The sequence below is a fragment of the Harpia harpyja genome, chromosome 5 (genome assembly GCF_026419915.1).
Source record: "Harpia harpyja isolate bHarHar1 chromosome 5, bHarHar1 primary haplotype, whole genome shotgun sequence".
Lineage (NCBI taxonomy): Eukaryota > Metazoa > Chordata > Aves > Accipitriformes > Accipitridae > Harpia > Harpia harpyja.
In genome coordinates, this window is record NC_068944.1 from 32,559,857 (window position 1) to 32,580,835 (window position 20,979).

At 40.6% G+C, this 20,979-nt stretch overlaps 1 protein-coding gene across 27 annotated transcripts in view; it reads left to right on the forward strand.

Moving 5' to 3' along the window:
- The window catches only part of DTNA (dystrobrevin alpha), a 232,415-nt gene that overhangs the window by 202,301 nt on the left and 9,135 nt on the right, over positions 1–20,979 (forward strand). For 11 of the 27 annotated variants that reach the window (XM_052786883.1, XM_052786884.1, XM_052786881.1 and 8 more), the window contains 9 exons: positions 188–278; positions 2,626–2,723; positions 4,101–4,214; positions 7,515–7,611; positions 9,107–9,124; positions 13,181–13,340; positions 16,131–16,220; positions 16,779–16,947; positions 17,681–17,813. In XM_052786883.1, the coding sequence (XP_052642843.1) occupies positions 188–278; positions 2,626–2,723; positions 4,101–4,214; positions 7,515–7,611; positions 9,107–9,124; positions 13,181–13,340; positions 16,131–16,220; positions 16,779–16,947; positions 17,681–17,813 (970 nt within the window). Of the gene's footprint in view, positions 1–187; positions 279–2,625; positions 2,724–4,100; positions 4,215–7,514; positions 7,612–9,106; positions 9,125–13,180; positions 13,341–16,130; positions 16,221–16,778; positions 16,948–17,680; positions 17,814–20,979 lie in introns of those variants that run through there. The other 16 variants (XM_052786877.1, XM_052786868.1, XM_052786874.1 and 13 more) reach the window with 7 other exon arrangements.

The window sequence follows — 20,979 nt, forward strand, 5'->3', positions numbered from 1 at the left end:
GCTGATCCTTCCAGGGAAATTATGCTCCCACTTCTCCCCTTTGCTCAATTAACATCTGCTGTTGTTAATTTGGCAACATTTGCTTCTAAATTCTGTAATGAGGGTGTGTGAGTGGACAGTGTGACAGAGCAATGGTCATTTTTACCATGTATTAACATGTCTTCCCTCCTTCCCCTCCAACCCTAAGCAGCGTGCTCGACAGCGCAAGTCGCCTGGATGAAGAACACAAGCTGATCGCCAGGTATGCAGCAAGGCTGGCAGCAGAAACTTCTTCATCAGTAAGTGTTTTAATTAAAGAAAGGTACTTTCCTTCTGTCATGTTCCAGGGGCTCGGCAAGATCAGGGAAATTACATCTGACAGTCTTAATGATTAATGGATTATTTTTCCCTATCCTTGTCATCAGACATTGTTATGCTTCAGTAATAACACTTTTATGCAGTCCATTTAAAATGAAGAGTCCACATACTAATGCATACAATCTATATACTAATGCAATGGTATTTAAACAATTACAGCAAAGGGAATCTGACATCTTGAACTCGGGAAAGACTAGAAAATCTTGTCTGGACTAGCTTTGGTTAAAGGTTAATGATTTACTGCAGTGGGAAAATGGGGTGGTGAATCCATTTTACTCTTTAGTTCAAATATCAAGGCCACTAAGGCCCTAAGTGCTGAGGATTTTAAAGAATGATCTTCAGCAGGGTGACTGTAATGACCCCCTGCATTAGCCCTGGCTCCCATTTTCATTTCAGAGCAATGATTATTCTGCTCTATGTATCCCAAGATAGAAGGTGATGACAGGCTAAAACCTCACTAACTATATTCAGGAATAAGAGAGAATGAAGCAGGAACCTAATCGAAGTATATAAAATCTTAAGTGGCACAAATAAGGTCAGCCTAGTTACTTTTTTTCCATCTCAGCACATTTGATAGAACAAGGGACCATAAATGATGGTTAAGTGAAAATCATCTGTCATGGAAGATTTCACACTACCCGCAGCTGCGGGGGAAGAAAAGGGTGCAGGGGTGCTCCTGGTCTGCCAGCCCAGCCCAAATCAATCCCTTCCAGAGGCATGACACACAGTGTTTCAAATTTAAGGCAACCTGTAGGTGATGGTCCTGTTTCTGAAGGACGGTAATTCTTTATGGGAACAAGATTTCCCGTTAATAATGTCTCTGTGTAGAAACTGGTAGAAATCAGTTGCATATAACATGTGCCCCTGATATGGGGGAAAGCTTAGGAAACAATATTTAAGTAGCTTTTAGAGCTGGTTTGAAGGAAAATGCTGAATTTCTTGTTGCCATCTATCTGTGCTCTTTGAACAAAAGAGACGGAAGGAAAAAGAAAAGGTTTCTGTATACAGAGATCTCTCCAAGCACAGGAGTGGTACCACATTAGGAGCACAGTGGAAATTTTTAAAGCTTTGCTGACGGTCATTATGTTTTTTAAGGAATGAAATATATTAATAACACTGGGCATTCAGGATAAAGATCTTGGTTCCCCCTGTATCAGTCATGACATCCACCAGTGTGCATCAGTTCTTCTTTATGCACTGCTCTGCTTCCCTGTGGTTGGAGTGTTAATGGGAAAATGTACCCATAGCAGAAAAAATGGTTACAGGCGTAACATACTGTCCTTTCCTCACAGACAGTGCTAACAAAGGTTAGCACTGAGATTATCTTCATCCTTTTTGAGAGTCCACCTCCTGGAGGAGGAGGTGCCTGGCATCACATAAAATTGGGCTCCAGACTTACACTTCACAGGGCTTTTACGGTGAGAAACACTCAGATCACAGCAGTAACTCAGTAGAGTATTTTTTAATGTCTGATTCTTTCAGGTTGGAGTTAGAAATAAATGGATATCTTTGATAGCTGTGAAACTTTTAAGTGTCTTGCTCTGCATTGTCATTGATACAAAACTGAAATACAGGAGTGTGAACAAGGAAAACAGTATTTGGTTATTGCTGATGAACATGAAAAAAAGCATAGTCAAATGAAGCTGTAGTGAGCACTGCCTAGTTTGGTAAGAAATAGTGTAATTCCCACTTCATTTTATTGGGAAAAAAAGATTCTGCTGTACCTGAAGGACTGGGGAAAGAGGTTTTCTTAAGTACCATCAGAGTTTATAGGAAGACTTGGCCAAATGGGCCATGCAGCCAGACTGAAAACTGAGTACAGCTTTCAAACTGAAAGTAAAACCCTACTTTCAAGAGAACAAAGCATCACTGCACTGGAAACACATCCCCTTTCTTTTTGGAGAGAGACACTGGGTTTTGCTTCAGTGTATTCCTCTTGTCTGTAGTATCAAAATTAAGAGCCATATTACAGCAACTGCCTGCAGCAGTGCCGTTGCCTTTTACAATCGGTTCAGAGGAAGCTCCTTGAAGAAGCAATGAATGACAGGATGGTAAACACTGAGTCTTATTTACTTTAGCACTTACCCTGCTTTTACTAGCAATGGCGCCATACTGGTATGAGCACAATATGGATGCTCTTTTTTTAGTGTAGGCAAGCTTGCTACTGCATTTTCTGGAAGCAGATTTCGCAGAACAGATATTGTGTTGAACTCATGGGTGCATGCTGGCTATTCCTCCTTCAATGCAGCCTTCTCTTTTTTACAACAGCAGCAGGGTCAGCAGAGAGGGGCATCAGATATCTCCTTCACCATTGATGCAAACAAGCAACAGAGACAGCTGATTGCAGAGCTTGAAAATAAAAACCGGTAAGCATCCACAAAGTACCTGGTTTTGTTCAGTCCCATATATTGTGTATGTTTGTTTGTTTCCTGACATTTTTTACCACCTACTTCTGTGCAATGTGCTTATACATGCACATACATCTCCCCCTAGGAAAAGCACAGGGCACAAAAAGGTCCACAGAATACAACAAAGGCTTTGAAAACCATAGCTACCCTGTGTTTTAATGAGTGTACTGTTCAATGACGTGATACAATCATCGATACTTCACTGTTTGCAGCTGCTGTTTGTTAAGAGTTTAAAAAAAAAAAAAACTGTCCTGTTTCAAACCCAGATTAACTTTGAGTTGGATCCTCTGGAGCACTATAACATGAAACAATAAAAGGATCAGTCACGCTGGTAATGTTATGCTCCCCTACTTTTATTTGTGAAAAAGATGATTAAAGTTCTCCAGAACACAGTCTGCCTGGGAAAGGTTTGCAGAAAGGTTAGCAGCAAGTTAGGCTGCTGATCAAATGACACACTAGGTACAGATGTGACCAAGACTGAGAGAGAGTGTCCATGAGAAAAAGGCTAGCCAGCCCCAAAAAGGAGTGATGCCCATTTGTTAGCAGCAGAGGATCTGGCCCTGGGTATCAGACTGCCTGGTGCCATGAAATATGGCAGCAGAGCTCTGCTTTTACTGCTGGACTGTAAAATAGAGGCCAGCCCAGACCAGATGGTTTCCTATTCCAAACTCTGCACTGCCTTCTGTCACTGTGTGATGAGCCACCAGCTCCAGTCTTGATTTGTCTTTCATAGTTCGAGGCTGCCTCCTGACCGTCTGCTATCCAGCACGTTGTGAAGAAGAGACAAAATGCATGAAGGTTTCAACCTTCTGCTGCAAAGCTTTGTATTAGCCTTTTGACAGTGCTCCAGGGCTGGCAAGCCAGTCGTAACAAGTCCTATTAAAGTGCTTCTCCATGAATTGTTGACCGCTCTCACATCTCTACTTACACTAAAAGTATTTTTTTAAGTGCTAAATATTTTCTCTGATACTCAAGAAGGGCCAGATAGGTTATTTCAATTTTTGTTAAGCTCACGTGGTGCTTGAAATGTTCATGGGGAAGAATTAAAAGGGAGCAATTTAATTAAGCATAGAGCTATTTCATGTCTCCCTCTGATTTTTGGGGGTCTTGAAGAAATATTTCCCTTTATGGTAAAATCCTAAAAGTTTGTTCAAAAAATATCCAGAGGCCTTTCCCATTGCTGAGGGCTTCTTTTGTTGCTTGGAGCCCAGTCATTATATCTACGTTGATGAAGAGCTACGTACAATCATACTTTTTCTCCTCTTGCGATATACAGTGAGCTGGTTTTGTGGAAAATTACTGACTTGTACTCTTCTGCTTATTCTCCTCCCCAAGAGAAATCCTACAGGAGATCCAGAGGCTGCGACTTGAACATGAGCAGGCGTCTCAGCCCACACCGGAGAAGGCACAACAAAATCCCACTCTCCTTGCAGAGCTCCGGCTCCTGAGGTAAGTCCGCAGCAGTAAAACCTCTGGCCATGACTGGGGCCAGCCAGTCGTTCTGAATAAGAGAAGAAATAAGAGATAAGCCCAGCTTAAGGTTTTGGGGGCTTTTTAAAGTAAATAACACAATGTGTATTTTTTTGTCCATTTTTGGTGCAGGCTGTAGTCCTAGAAGTAATTAAGCTTATGCTTTAAACAGCATGCATGAGGAATCTCACATATTACTCATCTACATTAAATTAAGCATGTGCATTACTGTTTGCAGAGTTAGGCCCTTAGGTCATTTGGAATAGGTCCCCACAGCCCTGTCCAAATGCCATTAATTATATGGGGAAAAATGTCGTTCTGTCAGAACAACTGCTTCTACAAAGACTTCTTTTTTATGCTAAAGTAAATAGAGAACTACATGAAAATACAGCCAGAATTAGACATTCATTTTTGGAAATTTCCCCCAGGTGTTGGACTCTAAGGAGAGGTCAGTTCTTTTCATGGTGCAAAACCAGGCTGCAGAATGATCCTCCTTGTCACGTGGGAAGTGAGGAGTAATGTCATCTGCAGCAGCTGAAGATTTGGAGGATCGTTTCTCCAATTATCCCACCAAGCTAAAAACATTGATATGGGTGTGTCTGAATGTTAATTAGGATGCTCTACATGGATTTACTAATTGCCATGTGTATCATATTGAAGAAGTACAATAGTCATTGGCCCAGATCTGTAGGCTCCCTGCAAGTCCTGACATGCATGTTGTGAGAGCCAGACAGAATCCAGTAAGAAGTATTCAAAACACTTCATGTGAATAGAGAATAGAGTGTAAACACTTTCTTTCTAGTGAAACAATGCTAGATTAAATTTTATCCCCCTGCATAGAGCAGTTCTCTCATGAGAAGACTAAGGAACACTTAGCGCTCCTCACACAAGTAATATTTTAGTGGTCTGATTCATAACCAAGGGAAGTTACTGTAAGAAATTGCACTAAATTTTTTCTTTACAAATACTGTATAGTTTTATTATTGAGTTTTTCACACTAAAATATTTTTCTGTTTCACAAATCATTTCCTTTCCAATCTGAAGACAAATTAGCTTCTTCATTTCTACGAGTGATTTTAGTATGTAATTACTTCTAGATATCTACAGGCAAGTGACATTCTGTGAGACATATAAAACTGACTGTGAAGAGAGTACACCACATAAAATATACCAATAATGTAGCTCTTGTGCATCAAGCTTAAAGTCTATTTTAAGCAGGTTTAGGAGATTAGCTTTCTATGATGTAGTTGACAAATAACATTCATTATCCTTAAAAAAAAAAAAATCAAATGATTGTGCAGTGTTAGCAGACTGACTACTTAATTTTTCCCTCTTTTCAATTTTGCTACACATATTAAAAGCATAATATCCTTATTTGAATTTCCTGACATGGGATGTCCCTAGGGCAGTGGTGCTGAGTTCCTCAATTATGATATCTTTTCTGATGTAACATGCAGCGTCAGAGTCAGAAAATAACTTTTAATCTGTGGGTCTGTGCTGCTTTGCATACCTTCTAAAATGTTGACCATTTGAAAGGCAAAAGATTGGCTTTTGATTTTCTGTGGAATTTCAACACCGCCTCAAATTCCTAGACACTTAAGATGTCATGAGGCTGTTCTTATCATGTGTAAAACAGAAGGACTCAGAACAGCAGCACTGATTTATGTCTGTTACCCCACAGATTTTGGGGGCTTGAAGCAACTAGGAGAGTAGGGCAGTTTAGTTCATATAATATTAAGAAATGCTGGAATCTGTAAATTATGTTGTGGGTACCTGTCCCAGCATCTTTCACTAGCTGCTGTAGTGTTGCACATTTGCCGAAATGAGATTCTGAACACAGCATTCCTTCATATTACCAGGGCGGTCTTGGAGACAGGTTGGAAAGCCCATTGCTTCTGAGAACTTGCTCTGGAGTACAGCAGGAGAAAAAAGGCAGAGAAGCGGTCTGTACATTGCACGCTGCTTAGATCCTCTCTCCCCGTAGAATGAATCTAAAACCCAGCAGAGGTCTGTGCTAGGACCTGCCACTTTGAATTATATGGATAGGGTATCTTATTTTTATTAGCAATTTCTTAAACTTAGTTGCCTTTGTACAGTTCATAGCATTTCCAACCATTACATGCCTGGAAAAGAAAAGCCAGCACAGGCAATTTTTAGCAGAAAATAGATTAATCCTCCAGAAGAGTAAATACAACCTGGCAGTTTTACTATATGATCCTATTATATAGGTGAGAGAGAGCACACATGAGCAATCCTGTAGAAATCAGTGTTGCTTATATCAGTAACTTCTCTCTTACAGAGAAGGCTCAAAATCGGGGTTTCATATTTCCCAAAATATAGGAAATGTACTTAGTCTTGTAGGCTGTGGTGCTTTTCCATCTAGGATTAAATTGTCATATTTTGTAGGTAGTACAAGGCTAACGACATAGTGTTTTTATGTTATTAGCAACATAGTAGTGTATAAAATGCACCTAATATGTATATTTTTCAACAGTAATGTTGTTAATTATATCGCTTCCAGGAGGCAACAATTTTATTTTGTATTTATGTGGGGACCTCTCACACAATTTAGTGATTGAACATGTGCAAGTGCTGAACCCCCGTCCTGTGCAGTGGAGCTGTGCAGAATCAAAGCTGCTCCCATTTATGGGGGCACAAACTGGCTGTCACTCGGAGTGGCTCAGTATTCACACTGTCACAGGAGCACCACTGGACTCCGAGTCCAAAGAGTTGTTTTCAAGCAGTTATATCTCCACTATGTGATAGTCTTACTCCTGCTTTCAGAAAAAAAAACAGAAACAAAAGCAGATTGCTGTGGTTTTCTGGCTGAATTTCTGAACTCTCTTAGCTTCTCTCATATCTCGCTTTGTTCGGTGCCCCTGCTGTAATTTCGTGTCCTTCAGGGCATGGCTTTAATTTCTCGTGACAGCTAGTGAGGTTATTGACTAGAGAGATCCAAAGACAAAAATTGCCAGGCATTCCCACAAGGGAATGTAACACAAATTTGTTTGAACCTCATTGGTACTTTGGAGAAAGGTCTGTGTCAGTGTCTGTCTTTTTCCTAATCACTATATTCAGTCCCATGAATATTCTCAGTATGAGGGAACTCCCTAGCTTTCATGTAGCCCCATTTCTAAGCACTATGCTGAATTCATACAGTGTGTTGGCTTTCCTGCGATCTGTAGGCATATACCTCGTAGTCAGGCTGGGGAAACGATGCAGTTAAAAGCTGCTGACGCTGTGAGGGGTAAGCTCTGATCAGATCTGCTTGTTTCTCAGACAGCGGAAGGATGAGCTGGAACAGAGGATGTCTGCTCTCCAGGAAAGCCGGAGGGAGCTTATGGTTCAGTTAGAAGGCCTCATGAAACTGCTGAAGGTAAGGAGCTCCACCTAATACTACAAGGAGAACAGGCAGAGTGAGGCAAGAGAGGAGAGGGAGGAGATATGACGACAGAACTCTGCAGAACTTGACTATTTTCACCCATAAAATTTGGCTTTGTTTCCTTCCTTTTCTATATTTTGCCTTGGTCTTTCAATTCAGGGGTTTCAAATGATGCTCAGATGATGTTGTTCCTGTGGTAAAACTGCATCACCATTGTCACCTGCTGCTAAGTGGATGGAACATCGGAGACAGGCTCTGAACTATTGAATAATTAATACAATCCTTTAAATAATACTGCAGCATGATGCAATACATTCCTGTTTTGCTCTTTTGTAGAAGGATTTGGCTGCATCTCTAGATTTCAGGCTAGCAATCTCTGGATCGACCATTCGACATGTCCAAACACAAAATATTTTGTGGTCTGGTTTCAGGTGTTTTTAGAGTTTTCTCTGTTGAGGACATCAAATAAAAAAAGTAAGAAAAGAAACAAACCGACACGTAAACCGATTTTACTAGTAACTGTGAGAAAAACAACTCAGCACTGTACACTATTACCTACTCCAGCTGACAGTACAGAATCGCTTTTGCTAGTTCCTTTAACTTTGCCCATTCAGTTGCTCGTTCTGTCAGACATGCCATTTGACAACCACATCTAACTCTCTGATCTTAGAGGTGCTTCCCCAGCAACACTTGGTCATTTTCATAAATAAAGAAACAAGCCCTTGTTAAACAAACGAAACATCCTCAACAACGGATCTCAGTTAAAAATGAAGATATCAAAAAGCATGTGCATTTTTAAGACAGACCTAAGACAGGGTAAGATGGAAAATGTGTCTTTATTTGCAGAGTCCAGCCCTATTTTACCTGATGTGCCTCAGGACAGATGATGCCAGAAATTCACATTGGAAGAAAGTGCTCTGAATGGCATAAAAGTCTGTTTCATTGTTGGCCATGCCAGATAAAATGAGTGCAGGAAAATTCAGTGCAACTTGGGTCAAATATAGCTCTGATAACAGCAGAAAGAATTTCACTGAAATCCATTTAGCAATGTGTATTTGCATCAAAGGATGAGTTTGACCCCTTATGTCATTTGCACCTCCTCACGCACAGGCTCCTGTAGCCACAATGCAGGAATTGGTGGCACCCGAGCAGCAGAGCCCACCAAGTAGCCAGCAGATTATTGGGAGCTGGAAGTAGACAGGATACTTTTCTTTCACTCTACCTATGAAATGCTGCGGTGCTACAACTAGCAGTCAGGGCTGCCTGCTGTCATTGCACTGCCTGGACAAAGAGAATCTGGGGTAGGAAACGGTAGTAGCTTTCTGCACACTTTGCACTGTTCTGGTGTTTCAACGTGTGCAGAGGTGGGACCATGACCTGGTCACGTACCTCGACTGTACCTTTAACCCTGTACTCCAAATTTGGCCTTGGTTTCTGTTCTTCACTTACATCCTGGCTAATCTCATGTGCTGATCCTCTTTTTCTTTAGGAAGAAGAATTGAAACAGGTAGTAAGTTACCTCCTTACTGGAGGCCTCACTAACTCCTAAATGTGATTGTTTTCCTGTGATTTATTTTACTTCCTTTGCTTGAAATGTGTGTGTGTTCTTTTGACCAAAATTAACACTTTTTGCAATTCTTTCACACATTATTTTCAAGTATCCTGGAGCAATTTTCACAATTAAACATCTTAGCCCTCCAGAAAGTGAGTCATGGCTACAAGGAGTCTTGATCTTTTTCTCACTCCTCTAAATAAGAACATGTAAGATATGGAAACCACCACCCAAATGTAGTGAAACCAGCCTAGAATATGAATTAAAGAACACTTCTACTATAGATAACATTTTGAAAAGGTAATGAGAATTTGGAACTTTAAGAAAAACATAACTGAGTTTAAATTAGACCAGGGCAATGAGTTTGAGGCCCCACTTTATCCAGAAAAAGTCAGGGCATTGTGTGCACATCTTTTAACATCAGTCCTGATGTTAACAGTCCTGTGAGTCTTCAGGAACATAATGTAGTTTCTAAATGGCTTCTGCAACCTGGACCAAAAAGGGCAAGATTTATATTACTAATGGTAAATTTTAGAAGATTTAATTGTTTTGGAGCTTTTTATTATCAAAATGGATCTTGGGAAGATATTAGGCTAAAAAAAGCACTTTTCAGACAGCAGTCTGATTTATGAGTCTGATAAAAATGTTTCATTTTAACAAAACACGTTTCCTCTTGCGTTCATCAGCAGAACTACAGTCACAAGGCTGATGTGTTCTGTCTATGGTAGAGCATGCAGACTTTGTAGGTAATGCTCACCTTCATATAAGTAATATTTTGGCTAATTTTTGTAGAGCATCAATCTGTTGCACACAAAAAAATAAATCTGACCGAACATCACCTCCATGTAAGAGCTGTCTTTTTCAATTCTGCAGTATTGAAAGATCTTCCATTCACAAAAGAGAAGTTTCCAACGTGACAAGAGTTTCCCTATCACATAAAATGTTCACTGGACAGTACAAGTGAAAGCACATTTTCAGGCTGTTATGAGATATTATTTTTTTCTTCCAGGAGTAATAGCTTCACTGAATACCAGGTGATGATGCTAAGGAATTACTCTCACAATTTTCCATTAAATGGTCCCCATTACGCTATGCCATTTCATGATCTGTTGAGAGAAACAGGATTAAATTAATTTCTGGAGGAATTCAGCTGGAATGAGCAGCCTGGCAATTCATCTAATGCTTATGAACTTTCTATTTCTCTCCTTCCCTTCCTTGAGAAAGGATAATGAGTTCTTCGCATCCATGTCGTTTGATGAGGCTGTGTGACAGGCTTTCCCCATATGTCATCCCAATTCAGTTCCGGCAGAGGGAGCAATGGGCTAAAGCTCCTGTAAAGCCAGTTTTTATTTCAGGCATTTTATCCTAAGCGTGCATGACAGTTGATAGTGGGAAATCTTTTCCTGTCTAGCAAGGGTTAACTTAAAATCCATAGCAAGTTGACTAGGGATGGTGAATTAAATAAAATACATGGAAGTTTTCCTAAAAGGCACGAGAACATTGATAGATGCAACCAAGTACAACATAAAAGCTGAAGCCATTCACATATCCCTGGTAGCTCCCCTTTCAGCATGCCTTAGTCCTCAGCTGGTGGGGCTGCTGAGGTTTGGGAGCAATTCGGTGCTCAATTTCTCCGCTGAGATTACCAAGAAGTCACTACTGATTATTATAGCAGGTTTCAGGCCATTAGCTCTAGCCTGTGAAAAACACGTTTCACCTGATAACCACTAAGCAGGAATTCAATCCCATCCCGATAGCATTCCATTCCCACAAACTTGGGCTGAGGTGGATCTAGATGAGTAAAATATAATTGAAGTGTTCACTTCTCTGAAATTAGGCATTCCCTAATAACCTCCTGTTTCAACTTGCTGTTCATCAGTTCTATCTGATACTGCCCAAATACTATAAAAAGAGAGCAGTTTTTTACTGGGCAGGGGACTCCAAATGCTTCATTTCCCTGTGCTTCCCAAACAGTTTGTTCCAACAAAAAAAGCTACAGATAAGAGAGCACTGTTTATCATAAACATAAGATCTCAGTCATAGCTGCAAAGCAGACACAAGGGTAAGCACTGGTGTACAACAGCTTTTACATTTCTCTTGTGGGAAAATTCCAGTGAAGAAGTACTGGCAGGCATCTGTTATTTTTAGTAAATAAAATGCCTATTCTGAAGTTCATTCCTTCAGTGTGACCTGACTATAGGAAGCAAATTTTGTCCATTTTTTTCTCATCTTCTCTGAAAGTTCCCACTGTTGTTGGTGTCCCCTAGAACCAAGACCAAAGGCAAAGGGGAGCTGAGGAAAAAGGGCAAGCAAAAGAGGGAGCTGGGAACCAGAAATTCTTTTGCAAATTTGTTTCACAGAGGATGAAACATGCCCTGTCAGGACATCAAAGGAGATAGCTGTAGATCCCAGATCCCCTCCCTGATGGCGACCTCCAAGGGCCTTGGAACATCTCCAGGTTGCTCAATGCCCTGCCTCTGGAGGACTAGAGATCTGCATTTCTGCTGGAGTGGGTACAGATGATTCCAGAAACAGGAGAGCATCTGGCCTTTATGTATTCGACTTCCCTTTCATCCATCGTTTAAATGTTTTAAAACCAATCATTAAAGAAATTTTAAGTGTTAAATCCTCCATTCTCCCATCAGTAATGTGCTTATTCCTCATAAACCTAATTTGCTCTTGATGTCTTTCTGGTGATAATGTCTCTTAGAAAGGGGTGATAGGAGAAAAGAACAAATAGCTTAGTATTCTGATGCATTATTTATGGTCCAGGGCAGGAATTTATAAAAATCTCAAGGGCAATGCTGCACTCCTCCTGCAATGGGCTGCTATTGTCTTTTTTAGAACATATTTGCCAAACCTTATCAGGGGTGCGGTGGCAGCCACTACCAGAGTCAAAATAAATGCCATAGGAAGAGTTAAGAAATTCTCCTGAATTCTCAAAATAGAGCCAGGGTGAGGGAAACACCAGCCTTCAGGTTACTTTTCACTGTAAACAACCAGGGGCATGTGTTGCACTCAAGCCAACTCCATCCTTGGCATCTACCAAACACAGGTTTTCAGTCAAAAGCCATGTGCAGTTTGGTATGGGCTCCAGCATTTGTTTTTCCTTATGTGGATACACGTTCCCAGGGGTTTTGAAACAGTGGATGAAAAGGGCACTGTGTCTCTTGGTATCACTCACCCAGCTGCGTTTGTAAAAATGACTATTTTGTCAAGTCTGCTTGAATTTCAGCTAAGTGATACTAACTGTAAGGTGCTAACAGCATGACATTTTATATGACTGGTGTTAAAACATTTTCACTTCCAGCAGCTAAACCCATAGCAGGAATTTATATTGCCCTATCCCCACAGTGTTTTGGGAGTGCCTGAGTATATCCTGTAGAGCGAACAATTTAATAGTATGATTTAATAGCAGCTTAAAATAGTTCTCTAGCTCCGAATAAAAAGCAGAAAGCTATATTATTTATTGCAAGTGTCAGACTTTATGTGACTGAGAGGTTGCACATACCGTGAACTTCTCCTGCAGGGAGGCAGAGGGCATGGCTGTGATCAGCTCTCAAGGCAGCGCTCTGATGAAAGGGGCTGTTTCAGTCCCTTGACCAGGCTGAAAGCCACATCGGTGCCAGCATCTTTCCCCTTCTCACAGCCTGAAGGGGTTATGTTTTATCAAACATGCATGCCAACTAGGGGAGTGAGAGAGGGAAGAGGGCAGAGAGAAGGTCTATACTTCAGTGCATATGAACTTGGAATTTTTTTTAATTTAGCTGCCTGACATTTTCCCATGCTTAAAGGAAGTCAGATCTTGACTCATGTTTTCCTACTTAGTATTTTTCTACACGGAAGCCTTGCTGTCTGCTAAGAGCTGACTTCAGTATATTTCTTTTAGCAAAATTAACATTACCCAACTGATTTACAAACAGCATGATGCCTTTAAGCTGAGGGATGGGTGACGACAACAGGCGAGGGCTCTTGCAAAGACCTGTTTAACCCCTTGTGATTGTTTTGCAGACCCAAGGGGCAGGCTCCCCACGTTCCTCACCCAGCCACACTATCAGTCGGCCGATTCCAATGCCCATCAGGTCTGCTTCTGCCTGCTCCACCCCAACCCACGCACCTCAGGACTCTCTGACTGGGGTGGGAGGAGATGTGCAGGAAGCCTTTGCACAAAGTAAGTCTCATTAATAGCTTGTCTGAGGTACTCAGAGACTGTTTGAAGAATCGTTATTTCTTGTGGCTAATGACTAAATGAACGTGAGCTTCTGAGTTGCATGCAATGAAACAAAACAAAACAATCTGCAACAACTGTGTTTTGCCATTGAAAATCAACTTTGTCGCCCATCAGACTTTGCTGTCAAAGCAAGCAGGTAAGCAGAAACTGGACGATGATGACAAATAATGGATTTTGTGGTAAGAGGGAATTTTAATGCAAGATGGTCAGACCATTATCAGTGCTCTGTTAACCAGAAGAAGAAAAATTGCCATTGAGTTCAGCAACGCGTTGTCGGTGTGTTTGGTTTTAAATAAAGACTTTGCTAGGAATAGATGGTACAATCATAGAATTAGTTCAGGTAGAAAGGGCTCTTGTAAGTCACCATGTCCTCCTGCTCCAAGAAAGAGGGCTTCAAAGTGAGATCAGACCGTTCAGGACCTTAACCATTTGAGTTCCCAGTTGAGTTCTGGATGGTTCCTGGTATGCATTTTCCACAGCCTCTGTTTCCAGTGTTTGACCATGCTTACTGTGTAAATTTTTTGTCCTTGTGTCTGACTGGAACATCCCTTGATGCAACTTGTGACTGTTGTCCCTTGTCCTTTTGCTTTGGGCCTCTGAGAAGGGTCCAGCTAGACTAGACAGGAATCAAGTCTGGAAGTCTAGATGAATGCGTTTCCAGAAAACTGCCATAGGCTGCACCATGTTTCTCACTCCTCTTTCCACATCTTTGTCAAGTAACAATAAATTTTAAACCGATTAAATTATTATGTTGACTACTAAAGAAAATAGTCTATGTGATCTAAATGAAGAAATATTCCTTCTTTTTCTAATCTGCTCTGTCCTAAAATATTTACATCACTGCAATTCTTTTATTTGAATAAATTTTTTCCCCATTTCCCTAGTACAAAACAAACGTAAGTGGAGCTCTGGAGTTCCTTTGCTACAGTGGAAGCGTGTTTGTTCCCAGGAGCCTGGTTCAGCCCTCTCATGCACCTTTCCCCTTGGTTTTCATGGGAATTGTGTCTGTGTGTATATCTTAGGACAAGGTTGAATCTGTAATGCAATCAAGAACTTTCTGCTAAAGTGCTTGTCAATTCATGTATTGAACATAGGCATAATTCCCAGTCCCAACATAACAGGTTGCTGGATATCTCCTTTTCTGTGGCAAAAGAAACAGGCAAGAAATATTTTTCTTCTTTCTGCTGTGAAAAAAATCGAGACAAGCAAAAATATGGACCACTAACCCCTATGCTGTTATAGGACAGTTTCTTCCAGAGCTAAGAGTAAGAGAAATAATGTAGTGGCCACAATAAAATATCCATAAATAATACTAAGGCTGCCTCAGGCAAATGCTTTTTAAGTATATAAATGTGTTCTGTTCAAGATAAAAAACAATATAAAAAGGTTAGCAATCACATTTTAAAACTGCTGCATTTGATAAATATCTAGCTTTATGTCATTATTTACCATATTCTTTAGATGGGAAGGTCAAACCCAAAGAACTTGAAGCCAGCCATTCTGTCACATCTTGACATATGACTTGGCGGGAGCGGGGCTGAGATTTTACGGCTCCGTTCTGTGCTGCACCAACAGAGATCTGCCAATATATACATAATGCAGACAAGCCACGGTTAAAGCATGGTTTATCTTGGGGTTTTTTTTTTCTCTTTCACGATGTTTGCAATAGTTCAGAGATAGATACAAAATTGAGAAGACTTTAGAGAGGGAGTGACTATCTGAGTGTTTGTGTGTGTGTAAGAGAGAGATTAACTACTTTCATTTACATTCCAGTAACCATTTGCTAATTGATATATTTAAAAAACCTCTTTAAGATTTGGGGAACTTTTTAAAATGTATTGTTTTACATTCAGCCAGTTTTAAAGAATCTACAGCAGTCAAATCCTGCCAATTCCTGTGAATAATCCATTCTGTGAGATTAGAGATTCTGTGGGATATATTGATCATTCAGCTACAATAGGAGCTATGTTTGGGATTTGGGGGAGTTAAGCACGCGTTACCCACAGCCTGCTCCTAGGGAAGGAGTATTTCATGCAGCTCACAAGGATCTTTCATGATTGATGGGTAAGGGAATATTGCCAGGTTCAGCAGGGAAGCACTTCTAGATCCATTATTAGAAAGAGTTTAAAAGCAGCTTGGGGCTGTTTAGAGAGGCAATAGTGCTTCCTTTATTAAAAAAAGAGAGAGAGAGAGAGAAAGTAAATTATGGAATATACAAGAAAGTCCTTGAGCTACAGGAGAGGCTGAGAGGGAGCGGAGAAGAAAAATCCATATCAGTCTTGATGAGGTCAAGTATGTTTCTTCAACATTTGCCATAATTATGTGGCAAATACCTGGCAATAATGGTGTCATTAAACAGAGCTGTGGGAACTTAGAGAAAACACTTCATTTCTTCCCTCCTCCCCCACAGACATTGTAAATGAGTTCACGCTGGATTTAATCTTCCAGGCCTGGTCTGCTGGTGTCACCACACAAATGCAAGCTTGATGGCAATGAATAATCTCCGCATATCTGGCATTGTGATTAAATGAAGCATGAGGGTAGGCTTCTGCTCTTGCATACAGCATAAGCAGATGAGGCCATTCTGCAGAGAACTCTTCTGCACGTGTCCCTTGTAAGGACTTTGATACCCTGAATTATCACAATGGCAGCTTTCAGCATGGTTAAAACTGCTTTCAACATATCTTGTGAAGAATATTAACACTGTGTTTTGTCTGTCTCTTGCTTCAGGTGCAAGACGAAACTTAAGAAACGATTTGCTCGTGGCAGCAGATTCAATCACCAACACGATGTCATCTTTGGTAAAAGAACTAAATTCTGGTGAGCGAGGCTAACAAGGGTGGATAGTCACCTCATTAATGTTTCACACATATTTGAAAAAATGGGAGGTAGGAAAATATAAACCGACAAAAAAGCAGTGTAATGTAGCTTCAAAGCTTTTTATGCTGTTAGAAAAAAGTCCCTAAATAACAGCTTTGGGAATACAGCAGTTCTGAAAGCCATGAGCGTAGAGGTGCAGCTGGATACAGTGAAAACTTTGAGAAGTTTGTATGTGATTCCACGTGGAGTGGGATTTCGCTCTTCAGAAATTTCATTCAGTATAGAACATATAGGACCTGTTATAAAACACAGTCTGTGGTATTCTCATTAAAATATCCTACCTAATAAGCGAGGTAAGCAAAAGCTTCACTGTTCTGTCCCACCACAAGAAGAAAACTATTAGCTCTGCAGATATGTGTAGAATAATAATACACTGTTATTTGCTATAAGGAGGTGGCATTCTAAGTTGGAAAGTCAGAGAAAGGCTTAGAGAAATAGGCAAGTATACTATCTCTTGTGAAAGTTAAATGGAACCATGTGTCGCCTTTTGTTTCACAGAAGTGGGCAGCGAGACAGAAAGCAATGTGGATTCTGAATTTGGACGGACTCATTTTGATGACCTTGTGCCATCCCCAACGTCTGAGAAGGCTTTCCTCGCGCAGATCCATGCCCGGAAGCCAGGGTACATCCACAGCGCTGCTGCCACCGGCTCCATCCGCAGTGACATGTGGGTACCTGCTCGATTCGCCACCTTCATCTCATTCTTTTTCTGTTGAAAACAATATGCAGCATGTAATATTTTCTCTCCCTCTCAACTATTTGATTACCAAAAAAATGCCTAAATCCAGGTGAGGACAGCTTCATGGTTAGATAGTAGTGAGCTCTGTAAACAGTAAAGGCCAGAACTTAGGATGCCCTCAGGAGTGAGCTGTCCCGCATCCAGTCTGGTACACTCGGGTAGTGTGGAGACTGTGGGACAGCTGTGCTCCCTAGTATGCCCTGCAGTCCTATTCCCTGCTTATCCAGGCTGAGGGGCCTGTTGGAGCCCACTGGAAAAAGAGAAGCTTTTAACTGGAAAAGACAGAATGCTTTTTATTGACCAACTCAATTGATCAACAAACTGATTTATTTTTAGAACCTGAATTTTCCTATCAAAGACAATAGGCATCTTTCCAGTTATTTTTAGTTCAACCTCTTTGTATCAAGTTATTGAGAAATTTTGTTACTCATTTCCCTAGGGCTGTATCCCCAAAATGCCTTCAGCAGAATATGGCCTTTGGTCTACTTCATCAATACCAGACCACTGGAGAGGGGAAATAGCAGAAGTGTTTTCCAGTGCCACGAAAATGCTAACCAATGGCTAAAAGTATCCCGCTCTCCTCATAGCTTACAACAAAGGGAAGTTTTATTGACTGAATGTCATTCATCTCAGGAGGCTATTTATTAATAATTGTCTTTAGGGTAACAGAAGATGGAGACCCCTATGTCAGAGCAGATGATGAAAATTATGAGAATGACTCTGTCCGCCAGCTGGAGAACGAACTGAAGATGGAGGAGTACCTGAAGCAGAAGCTGCAGGATGAGGCATACCAGGTGGGAGAAGGACACCGTCTGCCCATATATCTCCATAAGTGAGAAAGAGTAATGCACCTTAGCTGCCCAGTGCCCTTAACCTGTCCTGGGCCCTGAGGCATGATCTCTTCTCAGTTACTAGAGCAGCCACATTCCAAAAACTGCTGTTGTTCTCTTCCACAGACACGCACGCATCTAGCCTTTGTGCATATCCAGGAAGACCACACTGCCTGAGGCACACAGGAGTAATCCTTAAGCTTACCAGGGCATCAGGTGGGACAGAATTGCCTCTGAGCTTGTTCTCTGCCAGTGCCTACCAAGTCACTTAGACCTCATTCCCCCCTACCACAGAGGCTGGTTGGTGGTGTCAAGCTGAGTTCTTGCTATATTTAGGTTACTTTTTTTTCTCCGGTAGCAAAAAACATCCATAATGGTTTCTCCAGTGTGAACTGAAGCTCAAGTGCAGTCTGTATGTTATTGTCATTGTCAGAATCTGGAAGGAGAGGAAAGGGTATGAAATGAACTGTATCCCAGAGGACCAGGTATTCAACAAGCATCTAGTATAGAGAAGCCTGGGGATTTGGCATTAAACACTCCCTGAGGAAGTTTTCAAAGGTCATTTGTTTAAGAGTCTGAGTAAAGCAAATTTGCCAGGGGGAGCTGAAATTCTGTAGGTATCCTGTCCTTTCTGCATAATGGTCTCCAATTCTACCTGGTGTAATGGACTATCACCAGTTTTTAAATTATTCTGACTTGGATCATCCCAATATAAAATTCATTACTTCTTATGATGTTGGTAGTAATGTCAGTAGGAGGGCACACCCAGTTCAGTTATTTGGGAGCAGAGCTGAAGCAAGCAAAAATAACTATATTCCCACATGGTGATCAGTTAAAATTTGGAACTCAGCACTACAGAGTATAACAGAGACCAAAAGTATAAATGGGCAAAAAAAAGGATTAAGCAGGTACTGTAAGATCAGGTGTATGGAAATGAGGTTCAAAAGCACCTTCTGGGCAGGAATTCTTTTAAACTGCTGATTGCTGGGAGCTAACAAAATCTAGCCTTTTTTTCTGGTAGTTTTTCTCTAGTGTCCACTGCCAGGCACTTTGGAGACAAGAATCTGGGACTGACAGGCTCGTGATCTAATGAAGAATGGAAGCTCCTTTGGTCTTCTTTTCTGTAAATCTGCTAGGATAAGTTAGTCTTGTAAAAGTTCATTGACTCATATCAAAATTGTAGGTAGTTTTGAGGTTGATGTCAGCATCTTTTTGTTGTTGTTGTTTACCTAGGTCTGCTACATGCCCATGGTAGCCTGCCAAAAGTAATTTTGTTGCAAAGGTCTTTAAGGACATGACGACAGCAGCAGAATTGTTATAGACTATCTACTAAGGAAACAGTGGGTGACATGGGGGTTTTTTGTCACAATTTTTTAGCCAAGATAGGAAATGGCAAAAATGACAGCCTTTTAACTTCTGAACAGGATGAGCAGCTACTGCTGATGCAATGGAAAGTAATTGTCAGTTATAAAGAAGGAGTACCTCAGTGGTGACAGCTGTCAAGCATCAAATAATAAATGTTATTATTGCTGGTAAAGATTCCATTTTCTCCAGAAAGAAAGATAGACCGATTTGACTCTACTTTGATTACAGTATGGAAGTGCAATATATGGCAACAGTGTTACATGAGTTTCACAAGTTACAATGGAATTTTGTACATGCACAAAATTGAGTATGCATGTGCACTGCAAAATAAGGGCATTCATTGTGCAGTAGAAGTTACACATGTCACTCAATAGAACTGGGTGTTACTCTTGCTTCAGTCAAAATAGAGCTTTTCTACTGTCTTCCAACAACATTCCCAGAAAAAGGGGAAGAAATCTTCTCCCTATCGATGTCAGAATAAAACTCCTTTTGAATTTAGGTCAGCCAAAACTACATCCAGGTGAACTTTCTTCCCCATTGTTTTACATGATTTATTTCCACTGAGGGGAAAAAAAAGCAGAAAAAGAGAAAGGCTTTTTTCTTTCAAAAATGTGTTCACTGAGGGAACAGAAAGTCCTCATTCTAGACAAGTTCTGTTTAATAGCATTTTTCCAAAAGGAATTATTTCATTATGTACTTCACTGTCTTTGAGATTGTCAGCTCCTATCAGCCAATGATTTGACAGTAGTGACTTGTAAGTACAAACTATTTTTAGTTGATAAACACAGACCCAAGGCATGCAACGCTTGAGAAGTCCTTCCCAGTATGGTTGATGCCCTTTCAATTAGGGAACAGGTTTAAAGGAAGCAAGAAAAAGTATTAAGTTAGTAGGGACCAGTAGGATAATTAGGAGTTGTTTGAATAGTGTCATGTGTTGATCCTGAGACGTGTGCTCGTTCTCTGCACTTGGCAGTTAATTTGTGGTATTTTTCTATTCTATTCCTTTTTCTACCAGTATCACTGAGTAGTCTCTAAAGACACAACTTTCTGCTTGCAAAAACAAAGGAAAATTGGGAAATTTCTATTTAGGGTATCCTTTTGAACAGTGGCCAGGTCAACTATTCTCATTTTGCATCAAACCATTGGAATTTATTACAGGCTATTTTACTATTTGTACTCACATGTACACTGCATTCATCTGGATAGCCAAAAAAAGGTGGTGGCTGTAGCTATCATAATGCAATTGTCAGCTGAAAAAATCTGTGAGGGGGAACTCCTACTAAGATTACAGAACGGTAACCTCAGTAACAATATGGTAACCATTTTTATGTTATTAAATGTCTCACTTCGTGTAAAAGCAGCACGTTTAGAAAAACATGTAGATGTAGTGTAGCATGGAAGATGTTTGGTCAAAACCCACTCTTGTTATTTCGTGTCACCTTGTCTCCAAGCAAGATTTTCAAGCTAAACTCTAAATTAGTATTAAAGTACAAGCAAAAAAATCAAGACGTGTGAGGAAAACTGGGACAGGGAAACTCAAAGGAGGCTTCTATCTTTCTCTTTTTTTTTTGGAAGCATGTTGTAAATAACAAGTATCTGTACCAGAAAAAAACACGTTTAGTGCACAAGTGTAAATGCTAACAGTGCTTACCCTCCCACATCTGCTACCAGTTGTGTTCTTGTCACAGTCTTGTGCTGAATGTGTTGTGCAAGACACTTTTCATTGGGTTTATCTTCTGGGTCCATAATTGCTCCCTTTATTTCT